This window comes from Liolophura sinensis, chromosome 12 (assembly GCF_032854445.1).
Source record: "Liolophura sinensis isolate JHLJ2023 chromosome 12, CUHK_Ljap_v2, whole genome shotgun sequence".
NCBI lineage: Eukaryota > Metazoa > Mollusca > Polyplacophora > Chitonida > Chitonidae > Liolophura > Liolophura sinensis.
The window spans coordinates 22,707,160-22,733,075 of NC_088306.1; the positions used below are offsets into that span (position 1 = coordinate 22,707,160).

The window sequence follows — 25,916 nt, forward strand, 5'->3', positions numbered from 1 at the left end:
CGTGCGAGTGGCAGTGACATGGCTTTGTTTGGAATTTGACTTAGGCCTTCAGTCTAAGATGGGGGTTTCTGAAGACAGATCCTGTGTGATGTGTGCGAGTTAGGCCTTAGGCTGATATTAACACGGATTAATACGGACTGACCCTTGTGCACTGCAGCTTGCAAGACGACAGTGTCATATGCAATATGTTGCATGCTGCTTGAGTAACTTTAATTACTGCAGTGCATTATGTTGTCAGTTTGATTTGAACTATTATTGATATTAAATTGAATTTTGATTTTACAAGTGATACATTGCATCATTTTATAGGCATGGAATGTTAGCAAATATCAGAACTCAGAATTGATTGGATTATTCTCCTATTAATGGTTTATAAGTTCAAGTTATTTCCCCGCTTCCTTTCTAAGATAAGAGTATTTCACATAAAGTTTGGTATGTCAAAAATGCACATTAAGAAGCACATAATGGCTTTAAGATGATACTTTTGATCTTTGCATTTTAAGAAATTATTCAAACTTGATAAAAAGCAACTCATACGTGTCCCTATAAAAGGTGGGTGCTCTTTAAAATAGAAAAAACACAACAATACAGCATCACTTTTTAGAGCCACACATTTTTAGTGGCATGCCTAATCAGACAGTAGGGAAGAAATTTACCCTACCAAACTGCAAGAAATGAAATATTTTGCCTAATGCCAAAAGAGCATATTACTTTCACAGGGAAAGACATACATGTATAGATATTGAAAATAGTAACCTAGGAAGTTTGTATTTGTAAGTTCTGGTCGTCTGTGAGCTATAAAGATACTATGTTGCCATGTTGTCATGCTTGAACTGTAATTCAGGTTTGGATGTTTTCTTGCAAAATGTTCCGACCAGACAAAACTTGACTGATGGCTGGCTGGACATATCTCAGACAGCTTGTACACAGGTGTCTGTCTAGGCTGGTTAACAGAACCCTAAATCCTCCATCAGAGATGCTCCACTGACAATGGTGAATTATGGCCCCTTGAAGAGCTCTTCACTCTGGAGCACAGCAGGGAGGAGTTTTAACCAATCCTGGCAGCTGCTTTTCTTTGCACCTGTTCACAAGCAAATGTTTCACCTTATACCCAACTCCCTTCATGTGGTACCAGTTATAAATCACTCCTGTCTGATTTTAAGAGGTTATATACTCATCCTCTTGCTCATCAACCTCTGGCCTGACCAATTAGAGGCTGGTTTCTCCTTTCCTGTAAAGCTGGGAGCCTATGGCCCTACAGATACACACAATTACAAGACTTAATAGCCCAGCTGACAATTGTTTATGGGAACAGGGTGTTCTTCATTAGGCCAAAGGACAGGGTATCTGCCAGACTTAATGGAGCTTGAGTCAATGGTTGAGTAACAAATCATTGCCTGGAATTGAGCTTGAATGTTAAACATGCAGATGTACAAATTTTTTTAGTTCCTTCTTTGTTTGCAGTGTAGTTGAGCTCTAGTGGTGTAATTTTGTAAAGTGCGTTGTCTGTCATCCACTTATATATTTCTGTACATAAATCACTCTAATTCCCCAAAAATGGCTTCCAAGAAGACGAGACACATCGATCAAACAATTGGAGTGAAGAAAAAATATTCTACATACAATTATGTTATTAGTATTTTGGGACAGATTTCTGGACAATTCATGTGTGTTTGCATGCACAAAGCCAAAAAGTCGTTGAGGTTTGTATAAACTTGCTAGTTCGAAGTAGCCTAAATTTACATGTACATGTACTCTCTAACTGATCTTCGTTTAGGAATCCAACAAACTGAGAGAAAAGGCTTAAAAGCTGATTGAATTTAGATTTGTTGTCTTTGTCCATTTTTTTCACATATTATCTGGCACCTACATCAAAAAGACTTTCACACTATGTTTTGTTTTGAATGTTCTGATTTTATATTGTATAAAAATTTATTCGAACTTCTGCCCATCAATGCAAGTTCTATTTGATACCAGTGTGGCCAGATTATTTTAACAATTTTATGAAATTTTTGACTTCCGATCCATTTTCATTATTACTGTTATTAAGACCGGCAAGATCTAGTCCCTTTATGCGATGACAGTATTATCAGTGTCCCAGCTGCTTGGCTGACTTGCTAGAGAAATTTAAGATGCAATCAAACAAAGAAATGAAATGTCAACATTTGAAGAAGCTGCCACCACCAGTTCTGTCAAACTTAGCTCAAGAACGCGTCAATATGCTAATAAGTTTGCACGTCTAGACTGTGACATTCGGAGACAAATCCCATAAGGAAATCCCTGTCAGGATTTTGTTCTGTTATTACCTCCAATTATTCCATTGCTGTGTGTGTGTACCCAGGGGGAAATTACATAATTTCAAAGTTTGTGGAGGATATTGGTGAAGCGCTTGCCTTGATGTGTTTGTTCTCTCGCCTTTCTTCATTGTTTAATATTGGGGAATTTTGCTCAAGTTGCCAGAAAACATCAACACTTCAGTACAAAAAAATTGATGAATTTTTTGATCAAAGTGAATGAATCTATTCTACTATGAGAGGTTTAACTAAAACCAAGACACATAGGACTATTTTGACAATTTTATACATGGTGGTATATTATGAGCTGGCATTTCTTAGTTGCCTACTTTAATAAGAATTAGAAACAAAACATTTTTCTGAATAGAAAAGAAATTAGAACGTAGAGTGTACATGTGTTCAAAAGTTTATTTTGTCTAAAAATTGAAATAATTAGCATAAGTTTATCCCCTTTGTTATTTTCTGGCTTCCATTGTTAACTTTGTTCTTAGTGATAAAAAAGATTGGGGTATGTTAAATTACAAGATGAAGTATGATATCAAAACTGTGTTATAACTTTGCCTGTCCTTGTCAATCAGCGTTTCTTTAATTTGTCAAGTTGAATTTTGGAAACGAAGATTAATTAATTTTCAAATTTTGCTCCCTCCATTGTGCCCCATGCCTGTCATGTTTTCCCTTCCCCCCTGTGTCTTGTCTGATAACAGAGGTGTCTGGGGAGTGGAGCTTGAAGAACCCACCTCTGCACGTCCCACGGGTTTAAACTTCGCACAAAAAGGCTCTCTCCTTGACAATAACTATGGATAACAACGTTACAGCACAGCTGTTGGATTGGTTGCATCATCTCCGTTCTTTCAACTGTCACTCAAATGTCGACTTCTGCCATCGGGCCTTGTCAATTTTACACAGAGGTCTGAGAAAACCGAGGGAAATTGATAAAGCTTTAGGAAAGTGTTCCCAGCAACCGACATCTCCATCTTCGTCAAGTAAAATATGTAAATTTCATGTTCAGTTTTGATTGATAAATTATGCGAGACATTCCCTTCTAATCTCTTTAGGCATTTTATGAAGATTATGTCAGAATTCATCATGTCTGACTTGGAATGAAAAATAAGTTGTTTTGTTTTTTTGGAACTATTTAAGAGATTACTGCAGCACAGAGACACATGCAGTGTACTTGTATCTTAAACAAGCATGTACCGAGGATTCCAGGCATAAATACATTCATGGTATGTGTGGCATTAAAATATTTTTCTCTTTTTTTTTTATTGTTATAATTAAAAATCTTAACATTTTTGATCTTTGTTAAATATTATATGGAATTTCTCTAATTTCACTTATACCTTTTTTGTTTTGTTTGTATTGTTAAATTTTATGAAATTTTTAATATGATGAACACATGTTTTTGCAAAAGTCTTCAGATTTTCTGGAAACACTTTGCACCTTCTCTGGCATTTTTTAAAACACAAAAAAGTGGGAGCCCCCAAAGAAGTTAAAACATTACTGTAATTTATAGCCTTGAAGTGGGTGAAAATTGGCATGGAATGTTTATACCATTAGCGGGAAGGGTAGTTCCTTTTTTTTTGTTTTTTTTTGTGATAGAATAACTGGATTATATATAAATAAATCCTGGGCAGCTACAAACTCCACTAGTGTGCAAAACTGTTTACAATATTGTTTATTTATAAGGAAGTGAGTGTAAAGTTTGTCTTACTTAATTGGTTGGTGGTGATGGAGGGGGGGGGGGTTGCCTATCTGGTATTTATTTATCTTCACCCCTCCCAGACTGTGTTCTTTATCATTGATATGAACAAATAAGGCGTCTGCCTTTGGTTGAATTCATAAGCAAATTGCTTGATTGTCTCATGGAGCACCTGTCTTTATTTTATTGTTTTTTAAATTACTAATCCTGATAATTGTTGGAAACTGAGGAATAGTTTTTGCCGTATTGCGTAAAATATGGCAGGAAAATTTGCAGATTATGTCTGCATGCAGTTGTTCATGTTGAGGTAGGATTTAGAAGATTTTGGACAAATAGTAGCTTGCATCAGTTATTGCATGCATCTTGGGGAGAATTATGTGTATAATTAGGCATAAAACGGTATAAGCAGTTCTCTTATTTTCACCAAAAATCAGAGTATAACTCCAGTGCATTGCATTTTTGTGAAATACTTGCAACTTTTGCCCCCTTGCACTTTCGTCATGAACATCTGCAACTTCAGAAAATTCCAAACCACTTTTTTGGGGTTTTCTCCAAATTTGATCACCTTCATTCAGAAGTTTATGGTAATGAATGATCGTTTCCAAACCCAGTTATGGGATAGATTGGTCCATGGGGATTTGGGGCACATTTATGCCCCTTTAGGCCCACATTCATCATGGCTGACAAGTTATCAGGTTAGTGGGTTACTTCTCCCACCCCCAGGGCCCTTCACTGGTACCTCACATGAGATGGGTAAGGGATCTTGTTTTTACCCACAAGCTAGTTTGGATCAATAAGACTTCCGTGGTTTTCAGGATTCTGTAGACATTTAAAATTTGTATTTATTACTACAGTTTTACCTTGCACACTCACCCTTGTAGATAATACATGTTTTATCAGTTATTATTGGGATCTTTACGTAATGTTTTATTAGACATTAATGCAAAATTTGTGAAAAATAAAAGGATTAATTGCCTATGCCAGAAAGAGAAATACAGCTCTGAAGACTGGTCATTTGTAAATTCATAAAATTTGTGTGCACATAGTTGAATTAGGTTGCAAGTAATTTTGAGATCACAAAATGTAATAACTTTATTTGCTGCTGTCTTGTGACACAATTACACATGTAAAATTTCAAACTGTTCAAATAACCAAGACCAATTACTTTCAGATTTCAGTATTTCATTAATAAAAAATCCTTAACTTTATAAAGCCAGCCATATCCTATTTTATTCACAATGTACTGATAGCATGTGCAGATTATGAAAAAAGTACGTGTTCATGTGTGATCATCAATGTCTGTGAAGGTCAGGTAGAGGTCATACACCGTGAAACTTTCTGGTGCTTTTCATTGGATGATTTAGGATAAATTTGCATTTTGTTTTTGTTTGAAGATCTTGTCTGATGCACAGGGACCTCTAGCTTTCCTCTCTTCTAGGTTGAGTGTTTATAGCCGGATAGCCCAGCCACTTGAGTCACCCCCTCCCCCCTAACCCCCATGCCTTAAACTCCCTGTTGACCATGCTATTAACACTGCCATACCCTGGCACCAGTCTTCTGTTGTTATTTTCTCTTAATAGCTCTTAAGAGGCTTGTTTAGCGCTGACCCTTTCAGACTCTGTGGATATTGCGAAAAAATAAATTAAGGTATTTGTGTCTCTCTGTCTCTGTGAGTGCTCCCAGTTCCGCTGGTATGGTCAGAGTCTTAAATTTCCTCCCATTTATTGGTTGTCTGACTTCCAACGTTTTCTTCTCACTTTCACCAAAGCCTGCACAAACCTACAGCAGCCTAAATACAAATGACTGAATTTGTTTTCAAATCCGTTGATTTAGCAGACTCAAATTTCTCCTTGGAGATAATGTTTTCCTTTGATGTCAAATTGGGTGCGTAAGATCAAAACAATTTCGCATGGTTTTTATTTGGAGTTTATGATTATTTGTTTGAGAATGGTGAAACAGTTGTATCACTGATGCTGATTTATTTCCATTTAGTCTGACTGAGTTTTACAGGCAGGGATTAGATATCTTCAAATTACACCAAAATTTGCCTCATGCATAGCTTCAATTCTGAGGAAACCTCAAAGCAGACTGCCAAGTCATATTATTACGAGATTAGAGTTCTTTTTTAAATTGCTTCATGACTATATTTTAGCTGAAAATTACACATAAATCGTTTTGATGTCATTTTAATTTCAGCTTTCTTTTCCATTCTTGTTTAGTAATTTTCCAAACGTAAAACAGACGTATGGTAGCTTCATGTGGTAATCAAATCACGTTTGCATTTTAACCTTATCTGTGTGTTACGCAAAAGATTTGACCAAATCTTAGTAACCAAAAAACTTTGCATTTTGGGCTTAGCTCAACATTCCAGGAAATACATGTTGTGATCATAAAAGAAAAACTTGGAATTTTAGCCATATCTTTATGCAGCTTCAGTGTTTATCACATACTTTACATATATGTATTTTGGAAAATGTACAATTTTAAGTTTTTACCATACATTTTTATGTTACGTGAAACATTTGACTAAAATCTTTGAATTTTAGCCTTATGTTGTTGTTGTAGATGTAGTTCCACTGAAGTTAAGGTTTTGATATTCACGCACATTATACATGTGTGAATTTGTTCACGCAGTTCATACATGTATGTGATAGGATTATCCGGTAAAAGGAGTTGGTTTTCTCCAGGAAGTCTTAAAACATGTCCGATATACATGTACATTAAACTGACGTGTGTCAAAAGGAAACTAGTTACACTATAAGTGGCAAGACATTTGTTGCTCAAAGTACTTTATGTCCAATCTAAACCATAGTCCAAATGTTTTCAAAATATTTTGCTGATCGCACCAGTGGATCAGCCATTTACAGTCATATTTTAATAACAAGATTTCATAACAAGTACCCTATGTTAAGACTCTGGAAGTTTGCAAATCTTATCTTATTAGTTATTAGACGGCTGTTGAAAGTTAGGTTTGGTATAACTTTATACAGTACAATGTTCAGTGGATACCTTAGAGGAATAGGTCATCCAACACAGACCTGATCTATAAATGCATATACAAGTACTGGTACCCAGTGCCTCACTGAAACTCGAAACTGGATAGGGCCACAGTCCTGTGTGGCTGATAGCTTATCCAAGCTTGATAGCCTATCTGAGGCTTCATAAATGGCATATTTAGTTTATCTCTGCAGAGAAGAGAGACGTCAGATTTTGACACAGTTTACACCTGCTCCTCTTCACCCACCCACTTGGCTAAGGTGCATGGGGCCATAGTCAGACCAGTATCTAAAACTATAAGAAAACCCTTGTCATTTATCAGTTTGTGTTAGCCTAAGCTTGAGAGTTGCCTCTTCAAAATGATTGAGTAGGACTTGGGGCTCTCCATGTGGGGGTCTTGTCTTTGTGCTGTTTGGTTTTGGACGATACAAGGTGGTAGATGTTAGAAATAGTTAAAGTGAGACAGGAATATGCTGCATTTATTGTATGATCTTAGATAAAGCATTTGAAACAATAAAGATCTTTAGAGTTTCGGTTGTGTATGTTGAACTGTGTATTGATAAGTTTTGATTTTGCAAAAATTTACCATTGTGGAATGTACTTTCTGCGAGACATGTACCTTTGCCTAGAGATGGTTTTCATGATCAGTTGAGAGATATTGCCAAACCGAAAAGTGTTCTATGATTATAAATTGTTTGAAGATCATGACGTGTTACAGTTAAGATCATGAAGTGTTGGAAACATACAAGGAAGTGTTGCATGATGATGAAGTGTTGCACGATTATGAAGTGTAGCATGATTATGAAGTGTTGCATGATTATGAAGTGTTGCACGATTATGAAGTGTTAACTACATGTAGCTATAAGGCCTTTGTTGTGCCCAGTTATACTAGACACAGTGAATCCACATGTATTTTATCTGACAGTCTTATGAAGGAGCTCTGTCTTAGATGTATGCACAAATGATGGCTAAAAAAGAAATGGCTCAGCACAATCTTGTCTTGGACAATAATAGTATATCACTATCAATGTTTATGTGAAAACCTTGTAGAATTTTCCCAATAAGTGAGCCACTCTAGAGAAATTGCTTTGGTTTTTCTCATAAAACATGTAAAATAACCATTGTGGTGCCTCATTTTTATTATTTTTCTGACAGATTTGCCAGGTTTATTCCAGGTTATTTGGAAAAGTCAATTTTCTTGCCACATAAATCCTAGGAATGGCCGTACAACTGATCATGGCAGAATTATGTCTTGTACCAATTTTCTCTGCGAGTATCTTCTATTTGAGAACAATAATGGCTCTGAAATTGAAGCATGATTTTCGCTGAAAATTCCCAGTGGTCAACCAAGATTTAATGACTACTGAGACTGTACAGGAAATGAGACCTGCAGCCCATCAGCTGACCAGAGGAAGGGTCATTGTGTGGAGATTAGCTTTGTTGAGTGGTTGCAGAGAAGCACTGTGCAAACTGCACGCAGTTATCACACGTGATAGGTTTGACTGGTACATTTCCGCCACATGTACGTGTATGTGTGCGTAGATGAAGTGACAAATTAAAATTGTGAATATGATACATTTTGTAATGGCTTCTAAGGTATAGTGAAAGAAAAAACAAGATGACTTCTTCTTTGGTTTATGGCCATGTTTAATGATGTGCTAGCATTGAAATTTGCACACCGCTCTAAAGGGTTTTTGCGTCCATTCTCATAGAGGCGTCAGAAATTCAAGTTGCTTATGTTACTTATTAAAGTTCTTGAAAGATTCTTGAAACATGTGGTAATTATTTCGTAATACGTATAGTGTATAATGTGGCCAAGTATATAGCAGTACCAAAAAGGTTTATTAAGCTTCCTTCATGTGGTGTTAAAATTGCTTTAAACTACATGTAAACTTTTTGAAAATTACTGGAATTATTCTTCATCCTTCTTGTATATTTGCAAGTTGTTCATTCAAGTATTTTCTGAAGGCATTACTCTGTTTCGACTGATTATATTGTGCTTCTGATGAAGCCCTTGGATTGGTGAATCCAAACTTTGTCTCCAGAATGAAGGTAAAAATGTGCATAAATTACACTGACAAGTTGCTTTTTCATCCGTGAAAAGGTTGAGAAATTAGGATATTTGTACGAATTCTGAAGATATCAAATGACCAATTACAAGACCTCTTTTGTGTCAGAATGTAATATTTCCATTTACGATTTCGCTATGCTTAGGGAAGTCCTCACACTCTTTGTAACACATAGCTGTTTACTGTAGATGATTTTGAACGTATTACTCAAATTTCCATTTCAAAAAGTTTTAAAACATTTATGGTTTGCAGGGATATGGTACATGTGATTAGTTTCTAAAGGCATTTGTCACAGTTTAAGTACGATTGAAAACTCTAGTTGTCTGTTCAGTAAAGCCCTCTTATGCCTTAAGCATATTTTGCTGTCTTCAGCACTAAGCCTGCTAGCTCAGACTGACACTTGAGGGAAATCTGGTGGGATTGCTCCCTATTGAAAGACAGCTTATCCTGTCTTCAACAAGGACACATATAGTGTGACAGTTTACTGCCAAACACAAGCGTCTTAAAATTTAACCCAAATTCGTTGAATACATGACATATGGTCCTGTCATTATAGCAGGTAAATTTGTGACATTAAATTGCTTGAAGCCGCAGGACATCTGAAGTTGGTGTTGGACTGGATGGATTCTGACCTTTTCAGAGAGCATATTTTTCTATTTCAAGACATGGGATAATGTTCTAATCCCATGTCATAAATACATAATGTAAGAGCTTTTAGAGTGAAAACTGCGCACATATTTGAGGAACCAGGGATTGGTATACAGAATTAAGGAAAGCAGGGGTAATGCCAAGTTGCCATTGTTTGACATATTCAGGTTCAGACTTTAACTGAACACAGACTCCCTTGGTCCCTGCTATATATTGGTTAGCTATATCTGAACATGCAGCATTCTTTGGACATTGGCGGTAATTCTAGTGGGTCACTTAATAGGCTGACTTGATTCGCCGTCTTCTAGAATATAGCTTCTGTAACTTCAAATTGAGTTATTCCTCTCCCAGAAGCTCTTCCAAACCTTGTGAAACCGGGCTGGAAGAGATGGAAGATTGTTGTTTTTTTTTCATTTCAGAACTTGCAAATCGAGTTAACCTGATTAGTTTTTTGGAGATGAACAACCTGCCTCAAGTATAGCAGAAAATACTCCATATTACTCATTACCTTATATGGTCCTTATACTGTAGATAAAATGGAAAAAAAAATTGTTTGCTGTTAGGTGTGACGAAGACTTTAGCCTCACCTTAGCTGCATCTAGGTGTACATCATGTGTTGCAAACATCTTCATTTTCCAGTAACAGGAAGTCCGCGAGGTTTTCATACCCTTAAAACCATAGGATTTGACGCCCAATTTACCTGCAAGACTTTGCCTTTTTCGATCACTTATGTTTTCCTTTTTTCCCTTCTTTCTGTCGCAGGTATCACAGCGGAACTGTATTATGTGAGGAATGGAATCATCAACAATTACGCACTGTCGTTTAGCCTTCCCATACCTGCCGACATCACAGATATTTACTTCACCTGGCAGAGTTTACGCCAACCTCCTCCAGCTGTAAGTAGTTTACTTTAGCTAATTCTTCGGACATTCTCCATGTAATCACAATTTTGTGTAGATTGTATTAGATTTTCATCTTGTCTGTCCATTACACCTGTCGCAGGTTTTGCTTTTGGTACAATATCTTCTTTCAGACTTGATTGATCTCATATTTGGTACCGTACTTTCTCAACCTTTTCGCATATGAAAGAGGCGCTTTCAGTGCAATTTATGCACATTTGTAATTTCATTTTGGGGAAAAAAGTGCATTTGTTAGTTTGGCCAGTTTCAGGGCTTCACAAAAAGTATGACTTCATCAGTCAACTCAGAATAATGCCTTGCAGACATGCGAAATAGTTGAAGAATTACAGTATGTGAATTTTTTTTGTTTTATCAATATACACAAGAACATTTTTCATGTACATGTATGAGGGATGTCAATTTTTTTTTTTTTTTTTTGGTGGAGGAAATTAGAAGTAAGTTTGTGGGGTAAACTGCTGCCTTTTGGAAAGTTGACAACAAACTTTCTGCCATGTTACTTGCACGCCAATTAGGTGGAAGATAGATATTGTGAAGGCAGATATTTTGTGGACAGGCTGTATTGAAAGGCCTCTTGATCACTTGCAACTGCCTTTTGTCGACCAAGACTGGGAATCTTAAAATTTGTGTGATAGAACAGAAACCTGATGTCCTTGTATCACCTCATTACCTAACAGTAATGGAGCAGATGCCTCATGGTTTCATGCTGTTTTGTATACTGTAAATCTTCAAACTCTTCAACTCTGAAAAAAAAAAGCAGGGGTTTTTTTTCGGTGGAATTTATGCATACAATTATTATGAAAATGGTGCTAAAATGATTTATTTGTGTCACTGATAAAATCTGTTAAAGTAAATTATTTCTCCACAACCCAAAACTCTCCCAGAATGTTTATTGCTTGCAGAGGAGATTGAAAAGGTTGACATATTAGGGTAGATGTATTACATTGTTCTGTTTACAGATTATTACAGTTCTGCTGTTCTTTTTACAGATTATTACACTGTTCTGCTTACAGGTGATTACTCTGTTCTGCTGTTCTCTTTACAGACTATTGCACCGTTGTGCTGTTCTGTTTACAGATTATTGCACCGTTGTGCTGTTCTGTTTACAGATTTTTGAACCGTTCTGTTTATAGATTATTACACAGTTCTGCTCTTCTGTTTATGGATTATTACACAGTTTTGCTCTTCTGTTTACAGATGGACAACATGGTTACTTTGTTTTGTTTTATCCTGATGTACTACTTAGTTACTTTGTTCTGTTTAAAGATGTGTTTCATAGTTACTTTGTTCTGTCTACAGACATATTACAGTGTTACTTTGTTTTGTTTACAGATGTATTGCATTTGTATTACAGTGTCATTTTGTTTTGTTTACAGATGTACTGCAGTGCTGTTTTGTTTACAGATGTACAGCAGTGTTACTTTATTTGTTTACAGGTGTACTAAAGTGTAACTTTATTCTGTTAACAGATTGATGTTTAACAGATGTACTACAGTGTTGTTTTGTTTTCAGATGTACTGCAGTGCTGTTTTGTTTACAGATGTACTGCAGTGTTACTTTATTTTTTTACAGGATTACTAAAGTGTAACTTTGTTCTGGTTACAGATCAGTGTATTACAGTGTTATTTTGTTCTATTTACTTATGTAATACATTGTAACATTGTTTTGTTTCCAGATGTACTACAGTGTTACTTTGTTTTGTTTATAGATGTATTACAGTATGGCATTCTCCTCCTCCAATCTGAAGGCGATGGCCATACCAGAGACTAACATCACGCTGAATGGTCCAGTCCCTACCACTTTGTCAGGTAAAGCCGACTATTACTTCCTTATGGCTGATTGAGGGGATGTGTAGTGAATGATCTAATGCAGCACAGTGGGTCTCACCAATGTGGTTGCAGTGAGCTCATGCTTGTTTTCTCGCTGATAATACGTAAGAAGGTGTATCAGGAACCTGCGGATGGTAGTGGGTTCCCCCTAGGCTCTGTTCATTCAACCTCACATGATAATACCGGGGTACTCTGGAGTACAGTATACACCACCAATGAAATAAGTGATAAGTAAATAGATTGATAAGTGTTAGAAACATAGACTGTAGTTAAATATCACCAAGTGTTGCACTTCTTTGTTCAGTAAGTTTGTTTTGTGATAGGTAAATATTTGTCAGCAAAAAATCAAAAAAATCTTCAAAATTTTCTGAGTTTGCCGAGGTAAAAAAGTAAAAAAAAAAAAAAACAAAAACAAAAAACAGATCTGCAGTATGTGAGCTGAGTTAATTTGTAACAAGCATGCATGTAGAACCTTCAGTGCTCAGATTTTTGCAGGTGCTCTCTTACCTATTGAATATAAACTAGTGTGATTTTCACACTTTTGTGCCATTAGCACAAATCCAATGAATGAACCAAGCATGACTGACTGATGATTACATTTGATGTACAGTCTTCCAGGTGAAATTCCCATGCACGGGAAAAGTGACAGCAGAAGTTGATGTTCGAATGCAGCTCAATGTCAGCATTTTTTCCACATCCAACCAGACATTGCTGAACTTCAAGAGGAGGAAACTCTGTTTAAAAGGTGCAGTTCTTGTGTGCTTTTTTTTGTGTTGAATTCTTCAGATTTTTGTCCACAGTTAGTGGAAAACTTGTACCACCTTAATTAATGACGCTTAATTTAAATCTTCAAGCCAAATTGTGAATTGATTAATCTGAGAGGTCAAGTAATTGATTAATTAAAGCAGATCAGTGTAATCCAGCTTAAAGCCCACAAAAGATGTCTGTCCCTCAAAACAACCATTGCCTAAGTTGCATGATTGTAACTACCATGACATCCGATGTAAAAAGAGGTAAGTAGCCATGGTAGTTATAATCAACTGACAGTATAACAAAAAAGTGACCAGCATACCACACGCATTATTACCACAGTTGTGGTTTGCTCTGAAACAAGGCATATTAAAATTTGACTAATCCCACAAAAGACCCAAATGCGCGCTTTCTAAACGCATGTGGTGTCAACCAGACACGTGTAATAGCTGTGTGGTTACCGAAATCCGGCAGAAGAAAAAAGGCAACACGGCGAACGACGCGCAGAGTCTACCTACTTTCCAGCTTCACAAGATTTCCTACCATGTACGGATTCTCATCGCGTTTGTTCCTGGGCGGCTTTTCAACTGGTCACCGACAAAGATTAGAGACGGACTGAAGCAGGCGGGTGTGCGACTTCTCCCATCATTGAAGGCCATATGCCTGTTTGGCAAACAGTACAGGTAAGCACGACCGAAGTTTAGCGTTTAGGCTTTGTCACCTCCACACAAAAGAAAGAAAAAAAAAAGAGATCATGTAAATGATTACGTTGTTTCCTTAAACTGATAACTCTTACATATCCCGCGCCACCCCAGCAGGGTGTGTTTGTCCGCCGGATTGCGGTAGGATTGAGTCATGCATGTACATGTAGAAGTTGTTGGTTCATCCGAGAACAAAACTGCTGTGCCTCAGTTAAGTTTTGGTACTACAGTACTGAAAAAAAAAAAAACCCCAAAACATCAAAAAGACATTGGCTTAATCAATGTGTCCACAAATGTAATTGCAGATGTAAAACTGACAAGCATAACGATTAAACAATCATGTCAAGAATAAATGGCCACTTTCTGTGGAGGAAACATTCTCCACTGCCATTGGAGTTTTTGTACTACTGTATAATTTGCTTACCCACATCTGCAATCTGCTGATCCCTGGGGACTGCATATAGCATGCAGAAAATACAATTAGTCCCATTGAAACACTCAATGTTTAAATCTGATAAAACTTGCGCTAATCGCTCAGCTTGATTCGTGTCATGATGTACATGCAATGAAGTTTCAAGTTTTTCTTTCTCCATGATTTGGGTACATATTTATTTCCAGTGCACACTTAAACATATACAAATATTAGGCGCTTGGCGTGAATAATAGTTGCACTGGTAAAATGGTTGCATTTCAAATTCTGGACTAAAAAAAATATGCAACTGAAAAAAAAAAATAACCTAAACTGTCAGCCCTGAATACTGGTGAAATACTTAGGCCTACAATTATTTCTTATCACGTGAATACTTCATAATCCTTCAGATTACCATCTTTACATGCATCATAAATACACAGTATCAGACATACGGTAAATAGCTAAGCTGAAAATGAAATGGGGCTGAGGTGAGTAACACATCAGTGCAGTGCAACTGAATAACCCAGGTGCTTCTCACCAATGTCGAGTCCAGCTCATGCAGGCTTTCTCTTCGGCCATACATGAGAAAGGTCTGCCAAGAACATGCCTGTGGTTATGGGTTTCCCCTCGACTCTTCCCAGTTTCCCCCAACTGTAATGCTGGTCGCTGACATATAAGTTTCATTTTTAGCTTCCTCTCTGGCCATACGTGAGAAAGGTCTGGCAGCAACCCGCAAATGGTCATGTATTTCCCCCTGAACTCTGCCCGTTTTTCTCCAAACCATAATGTTGACCGCGATCATACAAAAAATACTCTTGAAAAAGTGAAATACTCTTGAGTATATAGTTTAAACACTAATCAAATAAATAAATTATTGAAATGAATTTCTAGTCATACACTTGCCTATATAAAAAAAAAATAGTAAGACTAAAAGTGTTCTTTTTCTTTTCAGGTACTGCCAAACAGTGAGACAGGCGAACCAGGTCAAAAGGTTGACATACTGTTTGATGTGCTATTGTAAATAATTATTATAATATGTACAATTTATTTATAAATGTTAATATTTTTACAATTTACTGAGTTATAAATATTTATATTGCACATATATTTCACTCTTAAACAACAGTAAATAGTATTATTCGCAGAATAGTACATGTAAATAAATATTTCAACTGTACATCCCCATCCCTGAGTACAACGATCTGAAACAGAATAAGCTATGACATCATTATGATGACATAATTAGTGACTTACTTTACACAATTAGTAAAAACAGACTCGCATTTCACACCAGCATGCTTTGATATTCTGGATGGTGTTGACTAATTGTATATATACTAGTAGCATGATTGCTTCTACTGATGTCATCAAGGTGAGATTACATTTACCATGACATGTTTCAACACACATTTAGACATGTTATATGGGAATAATACAAAGGCCACTTTCAGATAATATTAACGCAGCCTTTTTGTTTACAAGCACTTAAAACTGAACCTTACCTTTGCTTCGTTCCCGGTCCACACCTTTCCCTTCCCTTTCCCCTTCCCCCAGCTACTCACTTCCCTCTTTTTTTTCTCCACTACCCCCTGCCTGTACACCATCCCCCCAGCTACACCTACGCTATCACCATCACTGCCAACTCCAGCTTGACCTACCCTACCCCCCTTTAAAACACCATTACACCCCCCTCCTCTCCTTGCCACATCCACACTACCCCCCACCAATACATCCTCACCAATCCCCCCTCACCAATCTCCCCAGCTACACCTTCACTATCCACCCCAGGCTCACCCTCACGGGCACCCCCCCCCCCCCCCCCAGCTACACCATCCCCTTCTAACGTGCCTTCACCAATCCCCCCAGCTACACCTTCACTACCCACCCCAGGCACACCCTCACGGGCACACCCTCCCCCCCCCCCCCAGAGCTACACCATCCCCTTCTAACGTGCCTTCACCAGTCCCCCAGCTACACCCTCACGGGCACCCCACCCCCTCCCCTAGCTACACCATCCCCTTCTAACGTGCCTTCACCAATCCCCCAGCTACACCCTCACCACATTCACCCTCCCCTGTTAAACCCCCCCAATCCCTTCACCTATGATCATCCCCTTCTAAAGTGCCTTCACCAATCCCCCAGCTACACCCTCACCACATTCACCCTCCCCTGTTAACCCCCCCCCCCCCCCCAATCCCTTCACCTATGATCATCCCCTTCAAACGTGCCTTCACCAATCCCCAGCTGCACCCTCACTACATTCACCCTCCCCTGTTAAAACCCCCCAATCCCTTCACCTATGATGATCCCCTTCAAACGTGCCTTCACCAATCAACCAGCTACACCCTCACCACATTCACCCTCCCCTGTTAACCCCCCCCCCAATCCCTTCACCTCTGATCATCCGCTAAGCTCTTGAAATCTATCTCTTCTGTCAGCTGAAAAAAAAAAGCAAATCATAACCAAATAAAATAAAGTTAAAGGTTACTGCTTCTCTTTTTGGAGAAGTATTATTTGCTATTATTTGCATTGCATTGTAATAACATTTAACCATCTGGAGAACACTGTTTTGAAATTTATAATCAGATTTATTGCATACCATTACCTTCATTTTATATAATCTGCATTGCACATTGAGTGAATGTTTGTAGTAAAATATATTTTAATCCGTAACATGAGAGTGGCAAGGCGATACTTCGGTTCAGAACCCACAAGTGAATACAAAGAAATCAATCAACGTGAATAACTTTAATCAAAAGTGTTCTAACCAAACATAAAGTAACCATCAACAGCAGCAAAGGGTCTACTAACAGAAAGAAACAAGGATGTTTATAAAGAACAACATAAACAAATCTTGAACAGAACATTTGATACCTTCTCATCTGACCAAATTGTGCTGTAGCCCCCTGGAGCCCCTTGTCGAGACTCTAGGGACATGGTAATGGCCCTGTGGGTTTGGGGCCAGGCCTGATCAATGAGATCTAACTCTTCAGGAGCTACACATAGCAAAAGAGAAGATTTGCCCCAGGTTATTATTTTTTTTAAAGTATAGCGAATATTTATTGCAATAAGCTAAGATAAAAAGAACCACATTTTACTTATGTAGAAGAATGATATATTTACCTCCAAGGGCGAGAATTTCTACCAGATACCACTCTGGCTTGGAAATGCGAGTTGTTCTGCCATCTTCGTCTAAGAGAATAAGGTATTCTGACATAGAGAAAATAGAAACAGAAAAAATTATTAAGACCATCAATAAAACAAGTTATATAATCATATTGTGGAGCATGAAAAAAAAGTGTTTAAAAAAATGCTGAATGCTTTTGTTGTAGGCCAGTAATGAACATAGCATTTTCCTTCTCATCTGTTGCCAGCTGCTTCATGAACTGGTGGGCGGTGCATTGGGCTACTGTGCAAAAAAAAAAAGGAAGAAAAAATTCATTTATGATTTCCTTGCTGTACTGAAAATAATTTTCTGTCAATTCAGAATATTTTATTTTACTTTTATGTAGCCTGTAATATGACAGCAGTGAGCATAGGGTTTTATAGTGTATATGTCATATTCAGTAAGTACACAACTGAAATTGTAATATAATGTAACATTGTTATCAATATATACAAATGTAGGAATGCACTGACACTTTTTATTCCTAAGGCAAAGCTTATAAAAACTAGTCTCAATAGGCAAACTTGTTTTTATATACACAACCGGGGCAGCGGAAGCAAATTAAGATTGCACCGACTATCTGAGCCCAATAGGTGAGGGTCCGGGGCCGCCTAGGCCCCGGAAGCTGTGGACGGCTAGACGGTCGCATTTACGTTGAAAGCGATTTCTGGCATCTAAAATTAGGAACTACATTAAGATATATAAAGCGCTGAATTCTTATTATTGACGCTCATATCGCTGCCCAGTGGCGCAGAAAAATGCAAATGTTGGGGTGAAATATGGGCGTCAAACTTTAACTAGGTGGCGACAATTGGACCTCGAGTAATACAGCTTTCAGCAGTGGACATTACTGGGGTAGGCCTACCATATTTTTTCACCTAGTGCCAAATAAATTTTCGAAATTCGGGGCTAAAATGATCATACATATCGCAAAATGATGCCGTCATCTATATTTAAAATCCAAAAAAAGTATACTTCTGCAGATAATTTACTCACTTTAACGATATTGAATGTGTGGGTAAGCAGACTGCACAGATGGCGCTGTGTTGTGACAACATAGATGGCGCTGTTTTGATATAAAAGCCTGTGTATGAATACCGTCCAGTAAGCGGTTAATTCCATTACAGCTGTAGGCCTACTTGTAGAAGTACTCAGACTGCAATTTGGTTAATTCACTGCTCGTTTCACTCAGACTTAATTATTTCGAAGACAAAAGTTCGAAATATCGATTTTGAACTATTCTAACTAAACGAAGGGGCAGGGCATTTCCCTCAGACGCCGCAAGAGGCAACAGTACTTTGATGTTCTTGATGGTATTATTAATGCAATCCAAGACAGGTTTGATCAGCCGAGGTTCCGACAGTATAGAAATCTTCAGGATCTGCTTCTGTATGCCTGCAGTAATAAACAGTACAGTCAGCAACTAGAAGCCATGGCAGCATTCTACACATCAGAGTTTCATAAAGAGAGACTAAGTACACAGATACACTTTCTGTAAAATTTGCCGAACAGGAAGACTCGCCTGTTGATTTGAAGTCTCTGATTTCTTTTTTTTCTGATATGTCACTCCATGAGAGAACCCTTTTCTCCGAGGTTTGCATTGTACTTCGTCTGATCCTTGTTATGCCAGCCACAAATTCAACAAGCCAAAGGTCTTTCTCTGCTCTCTGTAGGCTAAAAACATACCTGCGGTCCACCATGACACAGTGATACTCCAAATGCGTATCAAGTCCATAATGCGGTGGAAGTTATGCTGGATAATTTGTCTTCACTCTTGTTCTGCTACTGTTTTTGTTTTGTTTTTTTTTTCAATTTTTTTTTTGTTTTGTTTTTTTTTTAGTTGGAAATTATTGCCCCGACCATGGTCGGGGTGGTCGGGATGGTGCCGTCGCCCATGTACAATATTCTTGCTTACGGCGTGAAACTTTCAAATTTATGCAACCAGTTTGCTTCAGCAGACTATTTTAAAAGAATAGAATTGTCTCCCTTCCTATTTATTTATTTATTTATTTGATTGGTGTTTTACGCCGTACTCAAGAATATTTCACTTATACGACGGCGGCAGGCATTATGGTGGGTGGAAACCGGGCACAGCCCGGGGGAAACCCACGACCATCCGCAGGTTGCGGACAGACCTTCCCACTTGCGGCCGGACAGGAAGCCAGCATGAGTTGGACTTGAACTCACAGCGACTGCATTGGTGAGAGGCTCCTGGGTCATTACGCTGCGCTAGCGCGCTAACCGGCTGAGCCACTTAGGCCCCATCTCCCTTCCTAACCTATATGTGTATTTGACTCCGAATTACATGTAGGCCACTTTAAGATCGGCGCTGAAAAATGGTATATTTCTTTATACCATTTTACTTTAAAGCTTATGTTATTTTGTGCATGTTGGATGTCATAAAGTTATGTGAGATTGTCCCACCTTGCTGTGTTTCGTAATTTACGATTTGAAACCTAAAATTATGGATTTAAATTCGAGCAAAAAATCCGAAAGAGCTGATCATGTAATGGTAAAAAGAAGACTGGGGTCTAAATGTGCTTATGCGGAAAACCCATAACTTGTTTTCAGTTGCTCGAAGGAAGGGGGAGTTCACGAGTTCAGATTAATACATGCAGGTGTTACCAAAGTGCGTAATTTGTGTGTGTATTTGATTGGCTTTGAGAAAACAGTACTGAGTCAGGTGAAGTTCATTTTGAACGTAAATGGCGGCGAGAAGCTGCTGTGGCCCTGAAGGTTATTTGCACTTTTTTTTGTTTTGTACCTTGTATGGCACAATGCAAATACACACGCTTGTAGAAAAACACTTATTTGTATTCACAGAATTAGTTTGATATTGAACATATCTGTGTCACTAAACTGATTGAATACTGATTGAAGGCATTACGCTGTGCAAGTCTCTGGGCGTACACTTTTACACCGGCAGTTTAGCACGCTAGATTGGAGCTCACAAAAACTTTTATTGGTCCTGCACCGCTTTAGCACATACAGGAATAAAACACTACGTCACTTGTTATAACACTGACAATAACTTCGCCTGATCCTGACATCTTCTTACTTCTCGGCAGACTTCGACCTCGGCAGAAATTTGAAAATTTCCGCGCGGCCGGCCGACGGCAACGGAGATAGCGTGTCGAAATTAGAACAACTTTTTCCACTTTTAAAACACTGTTTATATCGCAATAAAAATGCCCATTGAAAGAAAACAAAACAAACCACTAGTGGGTATTTTTATCACCGTTTTATTTATAATAACGACATTAAAAACTATGATAATCACCATGCATGTGGTATCCGTCTGGTCCTCTTCACACGCGTGTAGTTCAAGCCGGCAATGCGCCTGCCAGCCAGACGTGATGCAGTACACGCGCGTGTAACAGCTGTATGGTACCCATACAACACGCGTGTCCATAGTGGTCACCTTTTTTGTTTTACTGCACATTCCCCGTACAGTCGCTTCGTGGAACATTATCCTGGTTAAAAGGTTTGAGAACTGCTCCTGTGAAGCATTCTCACATTCACATTTGCATGGAAAGACTCATCCAATGAGTTGTGGGCCTACGGATTAAACTGTGGATATAAAAAACATGCATTTTGATGATTTGCTGTTGTTGTTGCAGCTGATGAGATATCCATTCCTGCTACCAGTGGAGGTGTGAGAAGCTGGCCTAGAGGCACCGCAAATCTACCAATAAATGACACCTTCTTCTACTATGGTAATTAGATTATAATAATAATATTTTATTTGGCCTCTCATGCAAGAATTCACTTTACTGCTGATTTGATTTTGTAACGTTGAATTTAGATTGCCATACTTTTTATCTAAAAATTTCTTTCACACTACCCAGAGTACCTTTCTTGACTTTTAGTTGAATTATATATATATATATATATATATATATATATATATGTACACAAGTCATCTTATACATATATCAGATTGTTATTTCTGAACATTCTGCTTTTTATTTCTATTTTCATTTTTGACTTTATTCCAAAAGATTTTCTTTAAAGGAGAAAAAAAAGGAGTGAATGAAAAAGGTTTATGATGTTTCTTGAAATGATGTTTCGCTTAACCCGACATGTTTTCTCCCCTTGGCATGATCCCTTACTGAGAACAGCTATTTCTGATTATATGGTTTCTGTCCCTTCTTTCTTTTTCTGGGGTTTATCTCCCTACATTCTATTGTCATGGTTTACCTCCCTTGTTATCATGGCTTTAATATTGCACCAGGTTTCAGTTTCCATGGTTTATCTCCCTTATTTCGGTCGTCATGGTTTACCTCCCTTGTTGCCCTGGCTTTAATATTGCACCTGGTTTGAGTTTCCATGGTTTCATATCTTTACTGCAGATCCTCAACAAGCTCAGAACATGTCCTCCTCTACCCACATCTTCTACATCGCTGTTGGATGCGCCTGCGCTGTCATTTTACTCATCGCCATGGCGGTAGCTGTTTACTACCTGAACTCACAAAAATCAGGAATGAGGGGATATACGGAACGGATGAGGTATGCATTGACAGGATATGAAGGGGCCATGGCATAAAACTGGTTTTAACACCACTTGGCAAAAATATATAATACAGCATTTAAAAAAAGCATGGTTCTGCATTTTCTGCTTTGGTTCTTCATATAGTCACAATAAATCGTTACTTTTGTTATTTTGAGTTTAGTCTTTCACAAAATAGTCCATTATCCGTTTACGGATCACTTTGAACAACCACGCACATACAATGATGCTTCTATTCTGAATTTATAGCAGTCACATATTTGTCTTATCTTTTGATGCGATCAATGCCTTGACCTTTTAACCTTGTTGCTCTTCCCACAGTGAAACTGACAGTTCACAGGCGCTCTCCCAGCAGAGTCAGTTGTTGTTACACTCAGACACGCCCAATAATTCTACTGTTGCCCCAACAGCCAATGGTGAGTGAACCCCTGTGGATAGCGCAACGTGGAAGTTATGTCTCTGCTGCTTGCTATTCATAGTTTTTGCCCAATGTGAGAAGCCATTTCGCTCCGCTCCCCCTTTCCTCCTGCTTGCTGCCTTTGGCTTCTCCTACAGGCTTCATCGTTTTCCAAGGTTGTTGTGTTGTTTTGCTCGTTTTTGTGCATGTACAAAATTTTTTTCAACCACCTATTCATGAATCATTAACTGAAATAAGTTGTTTTAACTGAAAAAAAAAAAAACAAAAAAAAAAAAGAAAACGTGGATTTCTTGAGTGTTCTCTGACTTCAATGTAAAAAAATTTCCAAGGCTAAAAAAGATTTGTTTTTGTGCCTGCTGGTTAAGTGGAAAATGTATGTATTAATCCCCAAAAGTTCATGTTTGTTTGAGAATAGGAGTAAGAAAATACTTTTTTAACTGTACAGCATCATGAAGTACCTTTGTAATTGCAGTTGTGATGCAATTTTCTTTCAAACATGGAAAAATTTCCGAGACAATTTGTGTGTGCATGAGATTGGAATAAAGTTGGCTTTTTTGATTCAGAACTGTAGCCAAACATTACGCTTTTATAGGAATTGTGAGCAGTTTGTAATTACTCGCATTTTAGTTTGTTTTTTTTGCAGTGGAAGCTTTATTCTAATACGTTACACCAACTTGTGGTAAATGATTATAAATGATAAAATTTCATTTGAGTAAATTTGATAACTTCAGATAAAATATTGTCATCACCATCATCATCATCATCATCATAACTCATCACCATCTTTCTGTCACCATGGTGATAATGAATGCCACCTGCATGCTGGTTGGTACGTGAACAATCACATGACATGCTCTGTCATCACTTCTTGCTGTAGACTTGAATGCCCTGTTCACTTTATTTGTACTATATCTTGAGTGGTCTCCCTTGGGGCACTCTTTTGTATTGCCTCATTTCACCCTTAAATGTTTTTCCAGCCACATCTGCTGTATGCATAGAGTCGGAAACCCCTAACAGTACCCCTGTGTCCACAGTTGAGACTAATGGTGAGTTCAGCTGGCATGGCCATTGAAGAAGAAAATCCCCTTAAAGCCCCCCAAAACAAGGACATGGATTCACTTGAAACATAACAACAAAAAGAAACAAAACTGGGATTGAATAGTAACATGGGGAATGGGGAAAATTGCAAAAAACATCTGTTCTGTAATGAGTATCTACAGGAGCCATAAGTTGTAAAGTAAAAGACTTGCAGTTTTGTCCAACAGTGAATAATGTCAGAATTTTGATACATGTACACACAGTCTGCTAAGGGGAAGATCTAATGGCAGCTTTGTTGCACAGCTTCCAATAGACAATAATCCAAAAGCTTAACTTCATGTAGCGCTGCTTTCCTGCCCTATCAACCCTGCTTCATTTGCAGATCAAGTATGCAATTGTGGTGTAAAGGGTAAACGATTTGGTTAGTTTGTATCGTACATCTTTGAGCTTGTCCTAGCAATGACACAGTACAAAATTGCCAATATTCACGAACTTCAGTGTAAATTTATGTGAAATTAAGTGTAAGCTAAAATGTAGCAACTGAGTTTACAGCTTACTTCAGGTAGATTATACCGCATAATGGAATCACATTAGAGTTACAGGTGGTTCTCAAATATTACCCTGTGCGTTTTTCATCATCATTGATCGTCCTGTTTTGTTTTGTGGTCATTCAGTGGATGTTCTGATATTATCAGTATCTGTTGATTGCTTTTTTTTTTTTTACATATGTACATTGTTAAGTACATTCATCGTGACACTGTCTTCACTGATTGTTTATAAACTGTGGTACAGTTGTGTTTACGACATTTCTATTTATTTGCAAAGGTATACAGGGACGAATCTTCAGTAAGATGTTGAAGAGTGTTTTTTCTGTTGTTGAATGTGCTGGAAACACAATGAATTGAACATAAGACTAGTCAAACTTTGCTCATGAAGCACGTGAAGTATCTGTATAGGCTAACGAAACTAATGAAGAAAGCTAAAAAGGATGCTGGTTTCTGTAAAACAGATTGGGTGGTTTGGCCTCCTTCTCTGTTATCAGTTCATCATGGTCAACTTTGTATCAGAGCCAGGAAAACCACCTTCAAGACATTTGTCTGTGGACAGCAAAGACATCGCATCCGATCTGATGGATATGTTATTGAACCCTTTTGTAGCATTTCCAGTTAAAAAGGTCCCACATCCTTTGAAAAAGCCTGGTGTATGATTTATGAGCTCTTCCACTCCAGAGATACTCAACGTTTACTGTTTAGGAGTTTCCAAAAATATAACTTGGGAAATGTTTTAACAGTTGCATGAGAAATTATGTAATTTTTTTTAATTTGTGTTCTTTGTCTTTTTTTGTTCATATATTTTTAATTAGCAGATGTAAATTCAAGTATATTTGGCGTAAGATGTGCACAATATATTTCAGATAAATAGTTTGCAGTTTTTTGGTTTTCCTTGTCACAAACGTGTGTTTATGCCCGGTGTTTTGTTATGTGCCCCTCAGGTGTAATAAAGAAAGGTTATCTGCACATCACTGACCTCAAACCCACGGACGTCACAGCCATGTTAAACGAGGTCCATTTAGAGCGTAACAAGATCACGCTGGGAGAGGTACTGCTAGAAGGTAAAGCTCTCAGTGGGGAAAATCAGAAGAAACATGGTTGAAAATGTCTCGAAGAGTATGAAGTTTAGAACCTATGATTTTTCATTTTTCATGAAGGAGTTTAACAAAGATTATTGCTTGGTCAACAACGACTATGACATCATTTAACATCAGCCAATCAATCGCTCAATAAATGATTCAGCCTTAATTAGGCCCTGGCCTTATTATGCACCTTAATGCTGGGCCGCCGTCATATAAGTGAAATATTCTTGAGTACGGCGTAAAACACCAATGAAATAAATAAATAAATAACGTAATTAGGCCTATAGGGTTAATTGAATGAAGTAGGATTGGTTGAATTGAATTGAAATGTTCAGTAGATATGGCCATTTGACAGTCTGACAATTTCCACGTACCCTTCCACAAATCTCTCCACATGAAGATGGAGTACAGTGTTAAACATCGATCAAATAAATAAATAAATCTACAGTATAGAACAGTATATCAAGAGGTATACCAGAAGTCTGTCTACAATTAAAAACAGAGAACACTACCTTTTTATTTGATTGGTGTTTTAACACGAACTCAGTAATATTTTACTTTTGTGATGGCAGCCAGCATTATGGTGGCAGGAAGCAGGGTATAGCCTGGGGGAAACCCATGACCATCTGCAGTTTGCTGCCAGAGAGAAGCTCACTTAAACTTGGAGAAAACATAAAAATGACATAAAGTTCAGATGAAAGAGTGCGAAAAGTTATTCCTAGATGTGGTCTTCAATATTTTTTCCAATTTTTCCTTGAGAAAAAGACACTTGAAAATAATCTTTGTATGGTGGGTAATTGGGGACCACCTTTTGGTATTGTAGTCTTTGTTTAAT

At 37.8% G+C, this 25,916-nt stretch overlaps 1 protein-coding gene across 2 annotated transcripts in view; it reads left to right on the top strand.

Moving 5' to 3' along the window:
- LOC135479116 (tyrosine-protein kinase RYK-like) overlaps positions 1-25,916 on the top strand; it is a 76,129-nt gene that overhangs the window by 43,472 nt on the left and 6,741 nt on the right. The window contains exons 2-9 of one of the 2 annotated variants that reach the window (XM_064758852.1): positions 10,470-10,603; positions 12,333-12,432; positions 13,064-13,198; positions 21,103-21,198; positions 21,835-21,991; positions 22,314-22,408; positions 23,388-23,456; positions 24,941-25,060. In XM_064758852.1, coding sequence (XP_064614922.1) covers positions 10,470-10,603; positions 12,333-12,432; positions 13,064-13,198; positions 21,103-21,198; positions 21,835-21,991; positions 22,314-22,408; positions 23,388-23,456; positions 24,941-25,060 — 906 coding nt within the window. The remainder of the gene's footprint in view (positions 1-10,469; positions 10,604-12,332; positions 12,433-13,063; positions 13,199-21,102; positions 21,199-21,834; positions 21,992-22,313; positions 22,409-23,387; positions 23,457-24,940; positions 25,061-25,916) is intronic. The other variant, XM_064758853.1, reaches the window with a different exon arrangement.